Source organism: Xenopus tropicalis, chromosome 10, assembly GCF_000004195.4.
Source record: "Xenopus tropicalis strain Nigerian chromosome 10, UCB_Xtro_10.0, whole genome shotgun sequence".
NCBI classification, from domain to species: Eukaryota; Metazoa; Chordata; class Amphibia; order Anura; family Pipidae; genus Xenopus; species Xenopus tropicalis.
Window position 1 is genome coordinate 2145064 of NC_030686.2, and position 20604 is coordinate 2165667.

At 59.9% G+C, this 20604-nt stretch overlaps 1 protein-coding gene across 2 annotated transcripts in view; it reads right to left on the bottom strand.

Annotated features, from left to right (window-relative positions):
- Window positions 1-20604, bottom strand: part of col20a1 (collagen type XX alpha 1 chain) — a 48084-nt gene that overhangs the window by 20870 nt on the left and 6610 nt on the right. For both annotated transcript variants that reach the window (XM_031894715.1, XM_031894714.1), the window contains exons 9-20: window positions 19173-19337; window positions 18924-19088; window positions 16916-17088; window positions 16620-16749; window positions 16240-16382; window positions 16039-16162; window positions 15759-15901; window positions 13288-13405; window positions 10845-10984; window positions 10516-10648; window positions 6482-6541; window positions 406-453 (exon numbers count right to left, since the gene is read on the bottom strand). In XM_031894715.1, the coding sequence (XP_031750575.1) occupies window positions 406-453; window positions 6482-6541; window positions 10516-10648; window positions 10845-10984; window positions 13288-13405; window positions 15759-15901; window positions 16039-16162; window positions 16240-16382; window positions 16620-16749; window positions 16916-17088; window positions 18924-19088; window positions 19173-19337 (1542 nt within the window). The remainder of the gene's footprint in view (window positions 1-405; window positions 454-6481; window positions 6542-10515; window positions 10649-10844; window positions 10985-13287; window positions 13406-15758; window positions 15902-16038; window positions 16163-16239; window positions 16383-16619; window positions 16750-16915; window positions 17089-18923; window positions 19089-19172; window positions 19338-20604) is intronic.

Consider the following 20604-nt stretch of genomic DNA (forward strand, 5'->3'; position numbering starts at 1 on the left):
GCCATAGTTTTATGGTATCTCTCTGTACAGGCTATGAGCAAACTTAGGGGGCTGTTCCTGCTTAATGGATGTGGCTCTAAGGGGGGCAGTTTGGGGGGGGCCTTAGCACTGTAGCACTCGCTCCTATCCTGTTAATTTCAGATATAAATAATTCCATTTTCCGTTGGTTATCAGCCACAGGAGCGAATCTTTCATGGGAAGCGGGGGGGGGGGGGCGGGTTAGTACTCGGGGGGGGGGGCAGTTAATTGGTGTCGCTGACACTTTCCTTGCTGGGAGACGAGGCAGAGACATCACAGCCCATGGATTGTATTTAAAATGAAATATCCCCTTTTCATGTCCAATGGGGGGGGGAAGCAATTATAACACTGGTGGGAATGGGAACCTTTGATGGGGGGGGGACTTACCCAATAGAGCGTCAGCGCCATCCTCCATGTTTGCCCGGGGGCAGGTCCCTGCAGAGCCAACAACAAAGGGATTTATTTCAGAGAAACACAAATACTCCCATGTTCCCTGCTCTTAGGCCCCCGCAGTGTAAATGCCCCCCCCCCCTGGGGTTGTTCGTTATACAGCAGGGCACGTAGCCCAGTGGGTAGGGCTCAGCCCACAAGGCCCATACACAGGGCAATTCTGCTTTATAGTAAAGGGGAACTTTGCCTACTGGGCAGATATGGCAGCTGGGAGGCATTGGGGGGGTACTGGGGGGTATAGGGGCAATGTACAGACTGAATGGATTATAAGGGGGGCACGACAGGCCGGGGGGGCATTGGCACTCAGTACTGGGGGTATAGGGGCAATGTACAGACTGAATGGATTATAAGGGGGGCACGACAGGCCGGGGGGGCATTGGCAGTCAGTACTGGGGGTATAGGGGCAATGTACAGACTGAATGGATTATATGGGGGGCACAACAGGCCGGGGGGGGCATTGGCAGTCAGTACTGGGGGTATAGGGGCAATGAACAGACTGAATGGATTATAAGGGGGGCACGACAGGCCGGGGGGGCATTGGCACTCAGTAATGGGGGTATAAGGGCAATGTACAGACTGAATGGATTATAAGGGGGGCATGACAGGCCGGGGGGGCATTGGCAGTCAGTGCTGGGGGTATAAGGGCAATGTACAGACTGAATGGATTATAAGGGGGGCACGACAGGCCGGGGGGGCATTGGCAGTCAGTGCTGGGGGTATAAGGGCAATGTACAGACTGAATGGATTATAAGGGGGGCACGACAGGCCGGGGGGGCATTGGCACTCAGTGCTGGGGGTATAGGGGCAATGTACAGACTGAATGGATTATAAGGGGGGCACGGCAGGCCGGGGGGGCATTGGCACTCAGTACTGGGGGTATAAGGGCAATGTACAGACTGAATGGATTATAAGGGGGGCACGACAGGCCGGGGGGGCATTGGCACTCAGTACTGGGGGTATAGGGGCAATGTACAGACTGAATGGATTATAAGGGGGCATCAGGGCCGGGGGGGCATTGGCACTCAGTACTGGGGGTATAGGGGCAATGTACAGACTGAATGGATTATAAGGGGGGCACGACAGGCCGGGGGGGCATTGGCACTCAGTACTGGGGGTATAGGGGCAATGTACAGACTGAATGGATTATAAGGGGGCATCAGGGCCGGGGGGGCATTGGCACTCAGTACTGGGGGTATAGGGGCAATGTACAGACTGAATGGATTATAAGGGGGCATCAGGGCCGGGGGGCATTGGCACTCAGTACTGGGGGTATAGGGGCAATGTACAGACTGAATGGATTATAACGGGAGCACGACAGGGCCGGGGGGGCATTGGCAGTCAGTACTGGGGGTATAGGGGCAATGTACAGACTGAATGGATTATAAGGGGGCACGACAGGCCGGGGGGCCATTGGCATTCAGTACTGGGGGTATAAGGGCAATGTACAGACTGAATGGATTATAAGGGGGGCACGACAGGCCGGGGGGGCATTGGCACTCAGTACTGGGGGTATAGGGGCAATGTACAGACTGAATGGATTATAAGGGGGCATCAGGGCCGGGGGGGCATTGGCACTCAGTACTGGGGGTATAGGGGCAATGTACAGACTGAATGGATTATAAGGGGGGCACGACAGGCCGGGGGGGCATTGGCACTCCAGTACTGGGGGTATAGGGGCAATGTACAGACTGAATGGATTATATGGGGGGCACAACAGGCCGGGGGGCATTGGCAGTCAGTACTGGGGGTATAGGGGCAATGTACAGACTGAATGGATTATATGGGGGGCACAACAGGCCGGGGGGGCATTGGCAGTCAGTACTGGGGGTATAGGGGCAATGTACAGACTGAATGGATTATAAGGGGGGCACGACAGGCCGGGGGGCCATTGGCATTCAGTACTGGGGGTATAGGGGCAATGTACAGACTGAATGGATTATAAGGGGGGCACGACAGGCCCGGGGGGCATTGGCATTCAGTACTGGGGGTATAGGGGCAATGTACAGACTGAATGGATTATAAGGGGGGCACGACAGGCCGGGGGGGCATTGGCATTCAGTACTGGGGGTATAGGGGCAATGTACAGACTGAATGGATTATAAGGGGGGCACGACAGGCCAGGGGGGCCATTGGCACTCAGTGCTGGGGGTATAGGGGCAATGTACAGACTGAATGGATTATAAGGGGGGCACGACAGGCCGGGGGGGCATTGGCATTCAGTACTGGGGGTATAAGGGCAATGTACAGACTGAATGGATTATAAGGGGGGCACGACAGGCCAGGGGGGCCATTGGCAGTCAGTACTGGGGGGTATAGGGGCAATGTACAGACTGAATGGATTATAAGGGGGGCACGACAGGCCGGGGGGGCATTGGCACTCAGTACTGGGGGTATAGGGGCAATGTACAGACTGAATGGATTATAAGGGGGGCACGGCAGGCCGGGGGGGCATTGGCACTCAGTACTGGGGGTATAGGGGCAATGTACAGACTGAATGGATTATAAGGGGGCATCAGGGCCGGGGGGGCATTGGCACTCAGTACTGGGGGTATAGGGGGAATGTACAGACTGAATGGATTATAAGGGGGCATCAGGGCCGGGGGGGCATTGGCACTCAGTACTGGGGGTATAGGGGCAATGTACAGACTGAATGGATTATAAGGGGGGGCACGACAGGCCGGGGGGCATTGGCATTCAGTACTGGGGGTATAGGGGCAATGTACAGACTGAATGGATTATAAGGGGAGCACGACAGGCCGGGGGGGCATTGGCATTCAGTACTGGGGGTATAGGGGCAATGTACAGACTGAATGGATTATAAGGGGGGCACGACAGGCCAGGGGGGCCATTGGCACTCAGTGCTGGGGGTATAGGGGCAATGTACAGACTGAATGGATTATAAGGGGGGCAACGACAGGCCGGGGGGGCATTGGCATTCAGTACTGGGGGTATAAGGGCAATGTACAGACTGAATGGATTATAAGGGGGGCACGACAGGCCAGGGGGGCCATTGGCAGTCAGTACTGGGGGGTATAGGGGCAATGTACAGACTGAATGGATTATAAGGGGGGCACGACAGGCCGGGGGGGCATTGGCACTCAGTACTGGGGGTATAGGGGCAATGTACAGACTGAATGGATTATAAGGGGGGCACGGCAGGCCGGGGGGGCATTGGCACTCAGTACTGGGGGTATAGGGGCAATGTACAGACTGAATGGATTATAAGGGGGCATCAGGGCCGGGGGGGCATTGGCACTCAGTACTGGGGGTATAGGGGGAATGTACAGACTGAATGGATTATAAAGGGGGCATCAGGGCCGGGGGGGCATTGGCACTCAGTACTGGGGGTATAGGGGCAATGTACAGACTGAATGGATTATAAGGGGGGCACGACAGGCCGGGGGGGCATTGGCATTCAGTACTGGGGGTATAGGGCAATGTACAGACTGAATGGATTATAAGGGGAGCACGACAGGCCGGGGGGGCATTGGCATTCAGTACTGGGGGTATAGGGGCAATGTACAGACTGAATGGATTATAAGGGGGGCACGACAGGCCGGGGGGGCATTGGCATTCAGTACTGGGGGTATAGGGGCAATGTACAGACTGAATGGATTATAAGGGGAGCACGACAGGCCGGGGGGGCATTGGCACTCAGTACTGGGGGTATAGGGGCAATGTACAGACTGAATGGATTATAAGGGGGGCACGACAGGCCGGGGGGGCATTGGCACTCAGTACTGGGGGTATAGGGGCAATGTACAGACTGAATGGATTATAAGGGGGGCACGACAGGCCGGGGGGGCATTGGCACTCAGTACTGGGGGTATAGGGGCAATGTACAGACTGAATGGATTATAAGGGGGCATCAGGGCCGGGGGGGCATTGGCACTCAGTACTGGGGGTATAGGGGCAATGTACAGACTGAATGGATTATAAGGGGGCATCAGGGCCGGGGGGCATTGGCACTCAGTACTGGGGGTATAGGGGCAATGTACAGACTGAATGGATTATAAGGGGGGCACGACAGGCCGGGGGGGCATTGGCACTCAGTACTGGGGGTATAGGGGCAATGTACAGACTGAATGGATTATATGGGGGGCACAACAGGCCGGGGGGGCATTGGCAGTCAGTACTGGGGTATAGGGGCAATGTACAGACTGAATGGATTATAAGGGGGGCACGACAGGCCGGGGGGGCATTGGCATTCAGTACTGGGGGTATAGGGGCAATGTACAGACTGAATGGATTATAAGGGGGGCACGACAGGCCGGGGGGGCATTGGCATTCAGTACTGGGGGTATAGGGGCAATGTACAGACTGAATGGATTATAAGGGGGGGCACGACAGGCCGGGGGGGCAATTGGCATTCAGTACTGGGGGTATAGGGGCAATGTACAGACTGAATGGATTATAAGGGGGGCACGACAGGCCAGGGGGGCCATTGGCACTCAGTGCTGGGGGGTATAGGGGCAATGTACAGACTGAATGGATTATAAGGGGGGCACGACAGGCCGGGGGGCATTGGCATTCAGTACTGGGGGTATAGGGGCAATGTACAGACTGAATGGATTATAAGGGGGGCACGACAGGCCGGGGGGCATTGGCATTCAGTACTGGGGGTATAGGGGCAATGTACAGACTGAATGGATTATAAGGGGGGCATGACAGGCCGGGGGGCATTGGCATTCAGTACTGGGGTATAAGGGCAATGTACAGACTGAATGGATTATAAGGGGGGCACGACAGGCCGGGGGGGCATTGGCACTCAGTACTGGGGTTATAGGGGCAATGTACAGACTGAATGGATTATAAGGGGGACACGACAGGCCGGGGGGGCATTGGCACTCAGTACTGGGGTATAAGGGCAATGTACAGACTGAATGGATTATAAGGGGGGCACGACAGGCCAGGGGGGCCATTGGCACTCAGTGCTGGGGGTATAGGGGCAATGTACAGACTGAATGGATTATAAGGGGGGCACGACAGGCCGGGGGGCATTGGCATTCAGTACTGGGGGTAATAGGGGCAATGTACAGACTGAATGGATTATAAGGGGGGCACGACAGGCCGGGGGGGCATTGGCAGTCAGTACTGGGGGGTATAGGGGCAATGTACAGACTGAATGGATTATAAGGGGGGCACGACAGGCCGGGGGGGCATTGGCAGTCAGTACTGGGGGTATAAGGGCAATGTACAGACTGAATGGATTATAAGGGGGGCACGACAGGCCGGGGGGGCATTGGCAGTCAGTACTGGGGGGTATAGGGGCAATGTACAGACTGAATGGATTATAAGGGGGGCACGACAGGCCGGGGGGGGGGCATTGGCACTCAGTGCTGGGGGTATAGGGGCAATGTACAGACTGAATGGATTATAAGGGGGGCACCAGGGCCGGGGGGGGGCAAACACTGGTTTAGTTGTATTTACTCGAGATCAATGCAGATTTAGGAAATGCTTTGTGGCATTAAATCAATTGGTGTCACTTTTCTGAGCCGTCGGGGGGGTTTCTGCCTTGGGGGGGTATAATAAAAGCATCTTTGTGTCAATAAAGCCCCCCACCCTCTCTGAGCCTTATTGGATTACTTAATCCCACTGTGAGGCCGGGGGGGGGGTAACACAATGGGGGTCCCAGAGCAAATGACAATAATAATTTTAAATATATTTTTGATTTCCGTCACTTTAATTGATTTCCCACGTTCCGTGGGGCGGATCAGTGGCGCCCCCACCTGGCTGCGGAAATAACTTCACTGGATCCAAAAAATATTTTTTACTGCTAAAATCCCAGGAATGTGTCCCAAACGACCCCCCTCCCCCCCACAAACACTTGAGCCAATGAGATGTTGGCTGTCATTGAGCGATCTGTGCTCCGCCCATAAGAGCTGGCTGCGGATTGGAACATATTTATATTGCAAGTTCTTCTGCCATTGGGGATTCATCATAACTTATCCCCCCCCAACTGGATTTTGCCCCCCTCAGCCCATTAGCACCCCATTGTAACTGGGTGACTTACCGTCCGGCATCACTGGGAATAAAGCCCCGTGTTCTGCTGGAAGTTTCCCAGGAAGAACCTCTGCAAATAGAAACACAGGGATTTGGACTTGTTTATTGGCATCGGACTCCTCGGTGACTTATAATATCCTTATATTTTACAGTAGGGGGCACTTTATTCACTATATAAATGATGGCCAGCACCCACTTTACAGGGTCCAAATGACCCACCAGGATCCCGGAGGAGATGCCAGTGAGCCCTTGGGTCCCAGCGCTGACCCACATCTATCTAATTAGTTCAGAACTGCTCCCTCCTCCCCCCTGCCCTCAGCCCCTCCACTCTGCCCCTCCCCTCTGCCCCTCCCCTCAGCTCCTCCCCTCTGTCCTCAGCCCGTCCCCTCTACCCTCAGCTCCTCCCCTCTGTCCTCCCTCCTCCTTTCTGCCCTCAGCTCCTCCCCTCTGCCCTCCCTCCTCCCCTCTATCCTCCCTTCTCCCTTCTGCCCTCAGCTCCTCCCCTCTGCCCTCAGCTTCTCCCCTCTGTCCTCCCTCCTCCTTTCTGCCCTCAGCTTCTCCCCTAAACCCTCCGTCCTCCCCTCTGCCCTCAGCTCCTCCCCTCTGCCCTCCCTCCTCCCCTCTGCCCTCAGCCCCTCCCCTCTGCTCTCCCCTCCTCCCCTCTGCTCTCAGCCTCTGCCCTCCCTCCTCCCCTCTGCTCTCAGCCTCTCCCCTCTGCCCTCAGCTCCTCCCCTCTGCCCTCAGCTCCTCCCCTCTGCCCTCAGCTTCTCCCCTCTGCCCTCCCTCCTCCCCTCTGCCCTCAAGCCCCTCCCCTCTGCTCTCCCTCCTCCCCTCTGCTCTCAGCCTCTGCCCTCCCTCCTCCCCTCTGCTCTCAGCCTCTCCCCTCTGCCCTCAGCTCCTCCCCTCTGCCCTCAGCTCCTCCCCTCTGCCCTCAGCTTCTCCCCTCTGTCCTCCCTCCTCCCCTCTGCCCTCAGCACCTCCCCTCTACCCTCCGTCCTCCCCTCTGCCCTCAGCTCCTCCCCTCTGCCCTCCCTCCTCCCCTCTGCCCTCAGCCCCTCCCCTCTGCCCTCCCTCCTCCCTCTGCCCTCCCTCCTCCCCTCTGCCCTCAGCTCCTCCCCTCTGCCCTCAGCTCCTCCCCTCTGCCCTCAGCCCCTCCCCTCTGCCCTCCCTCCTCCCCTCTGCCCTCCGTCCTCCCTCTGCCCTCAGCTCCTCCCCTCTGCCCTCCCTCCTCCCCTCTGCCCTCAGCTCCTCCCCTCTGCCCTCCCTCCTCCCCTTTGCCCTCAGCCCCTCCCTCTGCCCTCCCTCCTCCCCTCTGCCCTCCGTCCTCCCCTCTGCCCTCAGCTCCTCCCCTCTGCCCTCAGCTCCTCCCCTCTGCCCTCCCTCCTCCCCTCTGCCCTCAGCTCCTCCCCTCTGCCCTCCCTCCTCCCCTCTGCCCTCAGCTTCTCCCCTCTGCCCTCAGCTCCTCCCCTCTGCCCTCCCTCCTCCCCTCTGCCCTCAGCTTCTCCCCTCTGTCCTCCCTCCTCCTTTCTGCCCTCAGCTTCTCCCCTCTACCCTCCGTCCTCCCCTCTGCCCTCAGCTCCTCCCCTCTGCCCTCCCTCCTCCCTCTGCCCTCAGCCCCTCCCCTCTGCCCTCCCTCCTCCCCTCTGCCCTCCCTCCTCCCCTCTGCCCTCCCTCCTCCCCTCTGCCCTCAGCCCCTCCCCTCTGCCCTCAGCCCCTCCCCTCTGCCCTCCCTCCTCCCCTCTGCCCTCTGTCCTCCCCTCTGCCCTCAGCTCCTCCCCTCTGCCCTCCCTCCTCCCCTCTGCCCTCAGCTCCTCCCCTCTGCCCTCCCTCCTCCCCTCTGCCCTCAGCCCCTCCCCTCTGCTCTCAGCCTCTGCCCTCCCTCCTCCCCTCTGCTCTCAGCCTCTCCCCTCTGCCCTCAGCTCCTCCCCTCTGCCCTCAGCCCCTCCCCTCTGCTCTCCCTCCTCCCCTCTGCTCTCAGCCCCTCCCCTCTGCCCTCAGCCCCTCCCCTCTGTTCTCCCTCCTCCCCTCTGCTCTCAGCCCCTCCCCTCTGCTCTCCCTCCTCCCCTTTGCTCTCAGCCCCTCCCCTCTGCCCTCAGCTCCTCCCCTCTACCCTCAGCCCCTCCCCTCTGCTCTCCCTCCTCCCCTCTGCTCTCAGCTCCTCCCCTCTACCCTCAGCCCCTCCCCTCTGCTCTCCCTCCTCCCCTCTGCTCTCCCTCCTCCCCTCTGCTCTCAGCCCCTCCCCTCTGCTCTCCCTCCTCCCCTTTGCTCTCAGCCCCTCCCCTCTGCCCTCAGCTCCTCCCCTCTACCCTCAGCCCCTCCCCTCTACTCTCCCTCCTCCCCTCTGCTCTCAGCTCCTCCCCTCTACCCTCAGCCCCTCCCCTCTGCTCTCCCTCCTCCCCTCTGCTCTCAGCCCCTCCCCTCTGCTCTCAGCCCCTCCCCTCTTCCCTCAGCTCCTCCCCTCTGCCCTCAGCCCCTCCCCTCTGCTCTCCCTCCTCCCCTCTGCTCTCAGCCCCTCCCCTCTGCTCTCAGCCCCTCCCCTCTTCCCTCAGCTCCTCCCCTCTGCCCTCAGCCCCTCCCCTCTGCTCTCCCTCCTCCCCTCTGCTCTCAGCCCCTCCCCTCTGCTCTCCCTCCTCCCCTTTGCTCTCAGCCCCTCCCCTCTGCCCTCAGCTCCTCCCCTCTACCCTCAGCCCCTCCCCTCTACTCTCCCTCCTCCCCTCTGCTCTCAGCTCCTCCCCTCTACCCTCAGCCCCTCCCCTCTGCTCTCCCTCCTCCCCTCTGCTCTCAGCCCCTCCCCTCTGCTCTCAGCCCCTCCCCTCTTCCCTCAGCTCCTCCCCTCTGCCCTCAGCCCCTCCCCTCTGCTCTCCCTCCTCCCCTCTGCTCTCAGCCCCTCCCCTCTGCCCTCAGCCCCTCCCCTCTGCTCTCCCTCCTCCCCTCTGCTCTCAGCCCCTCCCCTCTGCTCTCCCTCCTCCCCTTTGCTCTCAGCCCCTCCCCTCTGCCCTCAGCTCCTCCCCTCTGCCCTCAGCCCCTCCCCTCTGCTCTCCCTCCTCCCCTCTGCTCTCAGCCCCTCCCCTCTGCTCTCAGCCCCTCCCCTCTGCTCTCCCTCCTCCCCTTTACTCTCAGCCCCTCCCCTCTGCCCTCAGCTCCTCCCCTCTGCCCTCAGCCCCTCCCCTCTGCTCTCCCTCCTCCCCTCTGCTCTCAGCCCCTCCCCTCTGCTCTCAGCCCCTCCCCTCTGCTCTCCCTCCTCCCCTTTGCTCTCAGCCTCTCCCCTCTGCCCTCAGCCCCTCCCCTCTGCCCTCAGCCCCTCCCCTCTGCCCTCAGCTCCTCCCCTCTGCCCTCAGCCCCTCCCCTCTGCCCTCCCTCCTCCCCTCCCCTCTACCCTCAGCTCCTTCACTTTCTCTGGGGGTCACTATTTCCTTCCCAATCAGGGGCTGCACTTTCTTTCCCTTTCCTACTGGGGGGGGGGTGGTTCTATCTGGATTAATTGGATCATTACTATACATAGATTTGCAGGGTCCCAAACACATTGGCCCTCAGCCCCCCCCCCCCCCCCATGTCTAAGGGCCCCTGGGGCAGGCACAGCAATTTGATCTGCAGTAATGAAGCAACAGGGGATTACTGGGGTGGCTCTGGGGCCCTAATTGCCCCCCTGGGTTATTGCTGGGAGCTGCCCCTGATTGATTGGGAGGCAGTTGGGGGCTCTGGTTCTGATCCATGTGTATGTTCCACACACGTAAGGGCCCCGTACTACTACATCACCAGGGGCCACTATCCCATTGGGCATCAATCATAAGCCCACTGGCCCTCTGGGCACCCTGGGCAGCGACCCTGACAAGTGAAATAGAGCCCCAATGAAAAATACCCTATCCATGCATAGCAACGCGCCTAGCAACACTCCATTATGCCAAAACCCAGTCCGTAATTTGCCCCCAAACCCCACTAACCAATCCCAGTGACCCAAGACTCACTTTTGCATGTCTTGGAGCCCCTGACTGTGTAGGGCCCCGCCCACCAACATCTAAGTGCCCCTCCCACTGCTCCACCCACCTGTGCGGTACCTCCCAGAAGAGGCGTCGCTGAGGGCCCCATCCACATACAGAGCTGAGATCGAGACCTGATACTCCGTGTTGTACTCCATCCCGGACAATAAAGCCATTTTCTGCCCCCCGGGCACCGACACCTGGTGGGGAACATGAGGGGCAGATTCTCCAATCAAACAAAGGAAATAGAATTAAAGGCAACATTCTCCCTACATGTTGCACTCAGTGGGTCTGTACTGGGTTATTGGGTTCTGCATGGCGGCACAGAAACCAGCACAGCCCACATACATGTAAATGACTGACCAATCAGCTGCGTGGGGTATTACAGGGCAGTACCTGGCTCAGTTTGCCCCCGCTCAGGGGCATCCACTTGATCAAATAAGAGGTGACGTCGGGTTCCCCTTGATCCCATGTTGCTTTGGCTCTGTCCCCGGAGAGGTGGGTCACACTCAGCCCAGTTGGGGGCGGAACCTTCACTACAAGCGCAAGGGATTCTGGGTAAGTAAGGATTAGGGTGCAGAGGGGCCACACAGAACCCACACGTCACCCAAATGCACCCATTAATTACACAGTCAGATGTGCCCCCCCGACACACACAAACATACAGGGGGGGCAGTCATACCGAGCCCAGGGGGGCGGCTGTGGATGGAGCCCATGGGGGTCAGGGGTGGGTGGAGCCTGTGACAGGGTGAGTCGGCGACAGGGGTGGAGCCTGTGGTAGGGGTGGTTGGGGCCTGTGACAGGGTGGGTCGGCGACAGGGGTGGGGCCTATAGTAGGGGAGGGTGGGCCTGTGGTAGGGGTGGGTGTGGTTGGCGACAGGGGTGGGTGAAGTCTGTGGTAGGGGTGGTTAGGGCCTGTGACGGGTGGGTGTGGTCTGTGGCAGGGGTGGGGCCTGTGGTAGGGGTGGGTGGGGCCTGTAGTAGGGGAGGTTGGGCCTGTGGTAGGGGTGGGTGGGACTGCGGGAGGGTGGTGGGACTGTGGGAGGGGTGGGTGGGACTGTGGGAGAGACTGTGTGAGGGGTGGGTGGGGCCTGTAGTAGGGGAGGTTGGGCCTGTGGTAGGGGTGGGTGGGACTGCGGGAGGGGTGGGTGGGACTGTGGGAGGGGTGGGTGGGACTGTGGGAGAGACTGTGTGAGGGGTGGGTGGGGCCTGTAGTAGGGGAGGTTGGGCCTGTGGTAGGGGTGGGTGGGACTGCGGGAGGGGTGGGTGGGACTGTGGGAGGGGTGGGTGGGACTGTGGGAGAGACTGTGTGAGGGGTGGGTGGGGCCTGTAGTAGGGGAGGTTGGGCCTGTGGTAGGGGTGGGTGGGACTGCGGGAGGGGTGGGTGGGACTGTGGGAGAGACTGTGTGAGGGGTGGGTGGGGCCTGTAGTAGGGGAGGTTGGGCCTGTGGTAGGGGTGGGTGGGACTGCGGGAGGGGTGGGTGGGACTGTGGGAGGGGTGGGTGGGACTGTGGGAGAGACTGTGTGAGGGGTGGGTGGGGCCTGTAGTAGGGGAGGTTGGGCCTGTGGTAGGGGTGGGTGGGACTGCGGGAGGGGTGGGTGGGACTGTGGGAGGGGTGGGTGGGGACTGTGGGAGAGACTGTGTGAGGGGTGGGTGGGGCCTGTAGTAGGGGAGGTTGGGCCTGTGGTAGGGGTGGGTGGGACTGCGGGAGGGGTGGGTGGGACTGTGGGAGAGACTGTGTGAGGGGTGGGTGGGGCCTGTAGTAGGGGAGGTTGGGCCTGTGGTAGGGGTGGGTGGGACTGCGGGAGGGGTGGGTGGGACTGTGGGAGGGGTGGGTGGGACTGTGGGAGAGACTGTGTGAGGGGTGGGTGGGGCCTGTAGTAGGGGAGGTTGGGCCTGTGGTAGGGGTGGGTGGGACTGCGGGAGGGGTGGGTGGGACTGTGGGAGGGGTGGGTGGGACTGTGGGAGAGACTGTGTGAGGGGTGGGTGGGGCCTGTAGTAGGGGAGGTTGGGCCTGTGGTAGGGGTGGGTGGGACTGCGGGAGGGGTGGGTGGGACTGTGGGAGGGGTGGGTGGGACTGTGGGAGAGACTGTGTGAGGGGTGGGTGGGGCCTGTAGTAGGGGAGGTTGGGCCTGTGGTAGGGGTGGGTGGGACTGCGGGAGGGGTGGGTGGGACTGTGGGAGAGACTGTGTGAGGGGTGGGTGGGGCCTGTAGTAGGGGAGGTTAGGCCTGTGGTAGGGGTGGGTGGGACTGCGGGAGGGGTGGGTGGGACTGTGGGAGGGGTGGGTGGACTGTGGGAGAGACTGTGTGAGGGGTGGGTGGGGCCTGTAGTAGGGGAGGTTGGGCCTGTGGTAGGGGTGGGTGGGACTGCGGGAGGGGTGGGTGGGACTGTGGGAGAGACTGTGTGAGGGGTGGGTGGAACTGTGGTAGGGGTGGGACTGCGGGAGGGGTGGGACTGCGGGAGGGGTGGGACTGCGGGAGGGGTGGGTGGGAGGGGTTCAGTGGGGCCCAAGGGGTGCAGAAAATGTAGTTGTACGGGGCCCCTGATTTCTGAATACACAGACACAACTTACCCAGGAAATACAGGGAATAATGAGGAGCCGACGCGGCTCAGTAACGTCTCAGTGGCAGATGGGCCGACATATGTCTGTGCCCCCCGCAGGCAGCTGTGTTGTTGCCCCAGGGGCAAGTCATTAGGAAGTGACATTCTGACGCCTCATAATTAACATTAATTAACTGCAGCCCCAGGGCAGGAGCCGGAGGCCACAAGAGCAGCCCAAGGGCAGAACTAAAGGGCCCCCCCCATGGCACCCCCCCCACCCCCCAACTGTCACTTACACGTGGTCACATTCCCAGTAACTGCCCCTCCGTGCCAGCCGGTCACAGTCACCGAGTAGAACGTCTGGGAGAGCAGCGACTTCAGGGTCACCGACGAGGAGCCCCCAGGAACCTCCTCCTATGGGGGGGCACAGAGAGACAAACTGCCAATGTATCCTCCTATGGGGGGGCACAGAGAGACAAACTGCCAATGTATCCTCCTATGGGGGGGCACAGAGAGACAAACTGCCAATGTATCCTCCTATGGGGGGGCACAGAGAGACAAACTGCCAATGTATCCTCCTATGGGGGGCACAGAGAGACAAACTGCCAATGTATCCTCCTATGGGGGGGCACAGAGAGACAAACTGCCAATGTATCCTCCTATGGGGCGGCACAGAGAGACAAACTGCCAATGTATCCTCCTATGGGGGGGCACAGAGAGACAAACTGCCAATGTATCCTCCTATGGGGGGGCACAGAGAGACAAACTGCCAATGTATCCTCCTATGGGGGGGCACAGAGAGACAAACTGCCAATGTGGGCACAGACCCCCTATATGCACTCATGTCTCACAATACATAGGGTTAGTTACCCTTTAGCTACAATCTCTGTGTATCGTTACCGCCCCAGCATCTCGGGGGGGGGGGGGGCAGTTCCCAATCTGCCCACCCAAGGGTTAAGCGCTCAGGTATAAGTGGCAGCTGCTCCCCATAGGAAGCCCAATGTGCCTGCGGATTGGGATATAAATAGAGACCCCCGGGGGCGCATCATTTAGGGAAGCTCAGACATGAGGGGAATGTGATGTGACAGGGGCCCCCCAGCCTCCTGGTGTCCCCCCCCCCCCAGCCTCCTGGTGTCCCTCCCCCCCAGCCTCCCGTTGTCCCCCCCCCCAGCCTCCTGGTGTCCCCCCCCAAAAGGAACAGCAGCTCTGAGCCTGAAACTGACAGGATTTCCCACTCGTATTCAGATAAAGGCAAAGTATAAATAGTTTTCCCTTTATCCCCAGCAGAATGGCACCTACTCCTGGCACCTACCCCTGGCACCTACCCCAGGCACCTACCCCTGACACCTACCCCTGGCACCTACTCCTGGCACCTACCCCTGGCACCTACCCCTGGCACCTACCCCAGGCACCTACCCCTGGCACCTACCCCTGGCACCTACTCCTGGCACCTACCCCTGGCACCTACCCCAGGCACCTACCCCTGGCACCTACCCCGGGCACCTACTCCGGGCACCTACTCCGGGCACCTACTCCAGGCACCTACCCCTGGCACCTACCCCTGGCACCTACCCCAGGCACCTACCCCTGGCACCTACCCCTGGCACCTACTCCGGGCACCTACTCCGGGCACCTACTCCTGGCACCTACTCCGGGCACCTACTCCTGGCACCTACTCCTGGCACCTACTCCTGGCACCTACTCCTGGCACCTACTCTGGGCGCCTACTCCGGGCGCCTACTCCGGGCACCTACTCCGGGCACCTACTCCTGGCACCTACTCCGGGCACCTACTCCTGGCACCTACTCCTGACACCTACTCCTGGCACCTACTCCTGGCACCTACTCTGGGCACCTACTCCGGGCGCCTACTCCGGGCACCTACTCCGGGCACCTACTCCGGGCACCTACTCCTGGCACCTACTCCGGGCACCTACTCCGGGCACCTACTCCTGGCACCTACTCTGGGCACCGAATCCTGGCACCTACTCTGGGCACCTACTCCGGGCACCTACTCCGGGCACCTACTCCTGGCACCTACTCTGGGCACCGAATCCTGGCACCTACTCTGGGCACCTACCCTGGGCACCTACTCCTGACACCTACTCCGGGCACCAACTCCGGGCACCTACTCCTGACACCTACTCCTGGCACCTACTCCTGGCACCTACTCCTGGCACCTACTCTGGGCACCTACTCCTGGCACCTACCCTGGGCACCTACTCCTGACACCTACTCCGGGCACCTACTCCTGGCACCTACTCCTGACACCTACTCCTGGCACCTACTCCTGGCACCTACTCCGGGCACCTACTCCGGGCACCTACTCCGGGCACCTACTCCGGGCACCTACTCCTGGCACCTACTCCGGGCACCGAATCCTGGCACCTACTCTGGGCACCTACTCTGGGCACCTACTCCTGGCACCTACTCGGGGCAGCGACTCCTGGCACCTACTCCTGACACCTAATCCTGGCACCTACTCCTGGCACCTACTCCTGACACCTACTCCGGGCACCAACTCCGGGCACCTACTCCGGGCACCTACTCCTGGCACCTACTCCCGGCACCTACTCCCGGCACCTGCTCCCAGCACCTACTCCGGGCACCCCCCCGGCCAATATTACTGGATATTAAATCCATATGCTAAAGGCCTATATCCCAGTTCATGGCTACATAGAAACCACAGCAGCCTGCAGCGTTTATATAACTAGAGTCCGGTTTATAAGGGATAAGCTGGCCGCAGAGCTGACAATCTATATACAAACCTCTTGGCGCCCTGAGCTGCCCGGGGCAGGTGAGTAGGAGACGCGGTGGGGTTTCCCGTCAGACGAGGGCGACTGCCAGTGCACGGCGACACTGCTGTGAGCGACTTCGGAGAAGCGCAGGTCCCGGGGGGGGACGGGGGGCTCTGGGCACGAATAAAGGAAAGAATAGAATGAATGGAACAGAGGCTGACAGTTAGTAAGGGGTTTATGGGGGATCTCAAATTGTATTGGCCAATAAAGAGCTGTGGAGCTCCGCGGGGGCGGGGCAAGTCAGTCCTACCTGTGATTTGCTGTAGGAAGGACGGGTCGCTCATTTCATCCCCGGACACTGCATAGACTGTCAGACTATAGTGGGTGCTGGGTGCCAGTCCGCTCAGCAGAACCTCGGTGCCTGCCACCTTCACCTGCAGGGAAATCCATTCCCCCGGGTTGGGGCAGTTTTATACCAATTACCCCCCCCCCAATCAGATACAGTAATTACCTCACTGGCCTTCTCTACTGGGTCGGACTGAGCAGCGCAGAGAACCAGGTACTGAGCAGCTTCCTCGGAGGCGTGCCAGCGCAGCCCAATGGTGGTGTCCGTCACTTGCTCCGCCTCCAGGGAGCGTGGGGCAGGCAGAGGCACTGGGGGGGCACAAGAGACAGAGGGGCCTTATGGGGGGGTTACAGGTTCCCCCTGTTTAATATTTGATTTGGTGCAACCCAACTTTAACCGCTGGCTGTTCTGTTTGCTACACTCGATAGACCAGCAGGAATTTATTGGGATGTGCTTCCCCCTAGTGTCAGGATGGGGAACAGCAACACGGAAAGGGCGGGTTTGAGCGGATAGGCTGGCACTGAGGTGCCCGGGGAGATACCCACGTGTGGAAGTGATGCCCCGCAGCCCAGAGCCAACGCCGCTGCCATAGATGGGGAATACGGACACCAGGTAGTCTGTGCGTGAGGTCAGGTTGCTAAGGACAGAAGTGGAGGCAGCGCCATCTAATACCACCTGAGGGGCAAATGGGGGAGAGGGGTCAGAAGGCAAAGGAAACAGGAGAGGGGGTAGTTTGGGCATGAGGGGGTAACTGCCGCACAAAGAGGAATATAGAGGGGTAACAATACAGAGTGGGGTGTCACACAGATCTAGGGTAACCACTAAGGGGTCCCCTTCTTACCTCCTGGGGGGTCCCTCCCCGCGATGGGTAATACACAATCCGATATTTGCGAACTTGGTGATGCGGAGGCGTCCAGGAGAGACGCATAGACTTGGCTGTCACTTCCGAGACCACCAGGTGAGTGGGGCTGGGGTGGGGGTCAGCGAGATCCTGTAGGGCCACACTATGGGCCCCTGAGAGACAGAGAGAGACAGCACGGAGAGAATGGTCACGTTTGCACAGGAGTCATAGAGACCTTAGATTGTAAGCTCACTGGGGCAGGGACTGATGGGAATGGGATAGGGACCTTAGATTGTAAGCTCACTGGGGCAGGGACTGATGGGAATGGGATAGGGACCTTAGAGTGTAAGCTCACTGGGGCAGGGGCTGATGGGAATGGGATAGGGACCTTAGATTGTAAGCTCACTGGGGCAGGGACTGATGGGAATGTGATAGGGACCTTAGATTGTAAGCTCACTGGGGCAGGAGCTGATGGGAATGGGATAGGGACCTTAGAGTGTAAGCTCACTGGGGCAGGGGCTGATGGGAATGGGATAGGGACCTTAGATTGTAAGCTCACTGGGGCAGGGACTGATGGGAATGTGATAGGGACCTTAGATTGTAAGCTCACTGGGGCAGGAGCTGATGGGAATGGGATAGGGACCTTAGATTGTAAGCTCACTGGGGCAGGGGCTGATGGGAATGGGATAGGGACTTTAGATTGTAAGCTCACTGGGGCAGGGACTGATGGGAATGGGATAGGGACCTTAGATTGTAAGCTCACTGGGGCAGGGGCTGATGGGAATGGGATAGGGCCCTTAGATTGTAAGCTCACTGGGGCAGGGACTGATGGGAATGTGATAGGGACCTTAGATTGTAAGCTCACTGGGGCAGGGGCTGATGGGAATGGGATAGGGACCTTAGACTGTAAGCTCACTGGGGCAGGGACTGATGGGAATGGGATAGGGACTTTAGATTGTAAGCTCACTGGGGCAGGGACTGATGGGAATGGGATAGGGACCTTAGATTGTAAGCTCACTGGGGCAGGGGCTGATGGGAATGTGATAGGGCCCTTAGATTGTAAGCTCACTGGGGCAGGGACTGATGGGAATGTGATAGGGACCTTAGATTGTAAGCTCACTGGGGCAGGGACTGATGGGAATGGGATAGGGACCTTAGATTGTAAGCTCACTGGGGCAGGGGCTGATGGGAATGGGATAGGGGCCTTAGATTGTAAGCTCACTGGGGCAGGGACTGATGGGAATGGGATAGGGACCTTAGATTGTAAGCTCACTGGGGCAGGGGCTGATGGGAATGGGATAGGGACCTTAGATTGTAAGCTCACTGGGGCAGGGACTGATGGGAATGTGATAGGGACCTTAGATTGTAAGCTCACTGGGGCAGGGGCTGATGGGAATGGGATAGGGACCTTAGATTGTAAGCTCACTGGGGCAGGGACTGATGGGAATGGGATAGGGACCTTAGAGTGTAAGCTCACTGGGGCAGGGGCTGATGGGAATGGGATAGGGACCTTAGATTGTAAGCTCACTGGGCAGGGACTGATGGGAATGGGATAGGGACCTTAGATTGTAAGCTCACTGGGGCAGGGACTGATGGGAATGGGATAGGGACCTTAGATTGTAAGCTCACTGGGGCAGGGGCTGATGGGAATGGGATAGGGACCTTAGATTGTAAGCTCACTGGGGCAGGGACTGATGGGAATGTGATAGGGACCTTAGATTGTAAGCTCACTGGGGCAGGGGCTGATGGGAATGTGATAGGGACCTTAGATTGTAAGCTCACTGGGACAGGGGCTGATGGGAATGGGATAGGGACCTTAGATTGTAAGCTCACTGGGGCAGGGGCTGATGGGAATGGGATAGGGACCTTAGATTGTAAGCTCACTGGGGCAGGGGCTGATGGGAATGAGATAGGGACCTTAGATTGTAAGCTCACTGGGGCAGGGGCTGATGGGAATGGGATAGGGAGAGAGAGAGCCCAGTAGAAATATCCCCCGGGGGGGTCTCACCCAACTCCTCTTCCCTCCTCTTCACCTTCAGCCTCACACAGAGAGCCCGGGCCACTTGCCCCACCAGGGGGCTGAGAAGGGGGAAATCGGCCACAATGTGAACAGTCAGATCCGGGGGCCCCGACGCCATTTCCCTCAGCTCCACCTCATCGGCATTTTTGACCCCTGCAATAGGGATGGGGTGGGCTGTAAGGGGGTCACTGGGCCCAGGTAAGTACCCCCCCCCCGCAGGATACCCCCCGGCCCTACCAATAGTGAATATATAGATTCCGGCCTCTTTCAACATCTGCGCCACCGAGATGGCATCGTCCTGGGACTTCCCGTCCGTCAGCAGAACCAGCACTTTGCCCGCGTGTTCCCTGGCACCGGCCGCCGCCCTCAGATTCTCCTCCAACACGTGGGTGAGAGCCAACCCTGTAGGTACAGTAACCGCACTGCCTCACCCAGCACCCTACACCCAGTGCCACCCATACCCCTACTCCCAGTGCCACCCACCACCCTACTCCCAGTGCCACCCATCCCCCTACTCCCAGTGCCACCCATCCCCCTACTCCCAGTACCACCCATCCCCCTATTCCCAGTGCCACCCACCACCCTACTCCCAGTACCACCCATCCCCCTACTCCCAGTGCCACCCACCACCCTACTCCCAGTGCCACCCATTCCCCCTACTCCCAGTGCCACCCACCACCCTACTCCCAGTACCACCCATCCCCCTACTCCCAGTGCCACCCACCACCCTACTCCCAGTGCCACCCATCCCCCTACTCCCAGTGCCACCCACCACCCTACTCCCAGTGCCACCCATCCCCCTACTCCCAGTGCCACCCATCCCCCTATTCCCAGTTGCCACCCACCACCCTACTCCCAGTACCACCCATACCCCTACTCCCAGTGCCACCCACCACCCTACTCCCAGTGCCACCCATCCCCCTACTCCCAGTGCCACCCATCCCCCTACTCCCAGTACCACCCATCCCCCTATTCCCAGTGCCACCCACCACCCTACTCCCAGTGCCACCCATCCCCCTACTCCCAGTGCCACCCATCCCCCTACTCCCAGTGCCACCCATCCCCCTACTCCCAGTGCCACCCATCCCCCTACTCCCAGTGCCACCCATCCCCCTACTCCCAGTGCCACCCACCACCCTACTCCCAGTACCACCCATCCCCCTACTCCCAGTGCCACCCATCCCCCTACTCCCAGTGCCACCCATCCCCCTACTCCCAGTGCCACCCATCCCCCTACTCCCAGTGCCACCCATCCCCCTACTCCCAGTGCCACCCATCCCCCTACTCCCAGTGCCACCCACCACCCTACTCCCAGTGCCACCCACCCCCCTAATCCCAGTGCCACCCACCACCCTACTCCCAGTGCCACCCATCCCCCTACTCCCAGTGCCACCCATCACCCTGCTCCCAGTGCCACCCATCACCCTGCTCCCAGTACCACCCATCACCCTACTCCCAGTGCCACCCATCCCCCTACTCACAGTGCCACCCATCCCCCTACTCCCAGTACCACCCATCCCCCTACTCCCAGTGCCACCCACCACCCTACTCCCAGTACCACCCATCCCCCTACTCCCAGTGCCACCCACCCCCCTACTCCCAGTGCCACCCACCACCCTACTCCCAGTGCCACCCATCCCCCTGCTCCCAGTGCCACCCATCCCCCTGC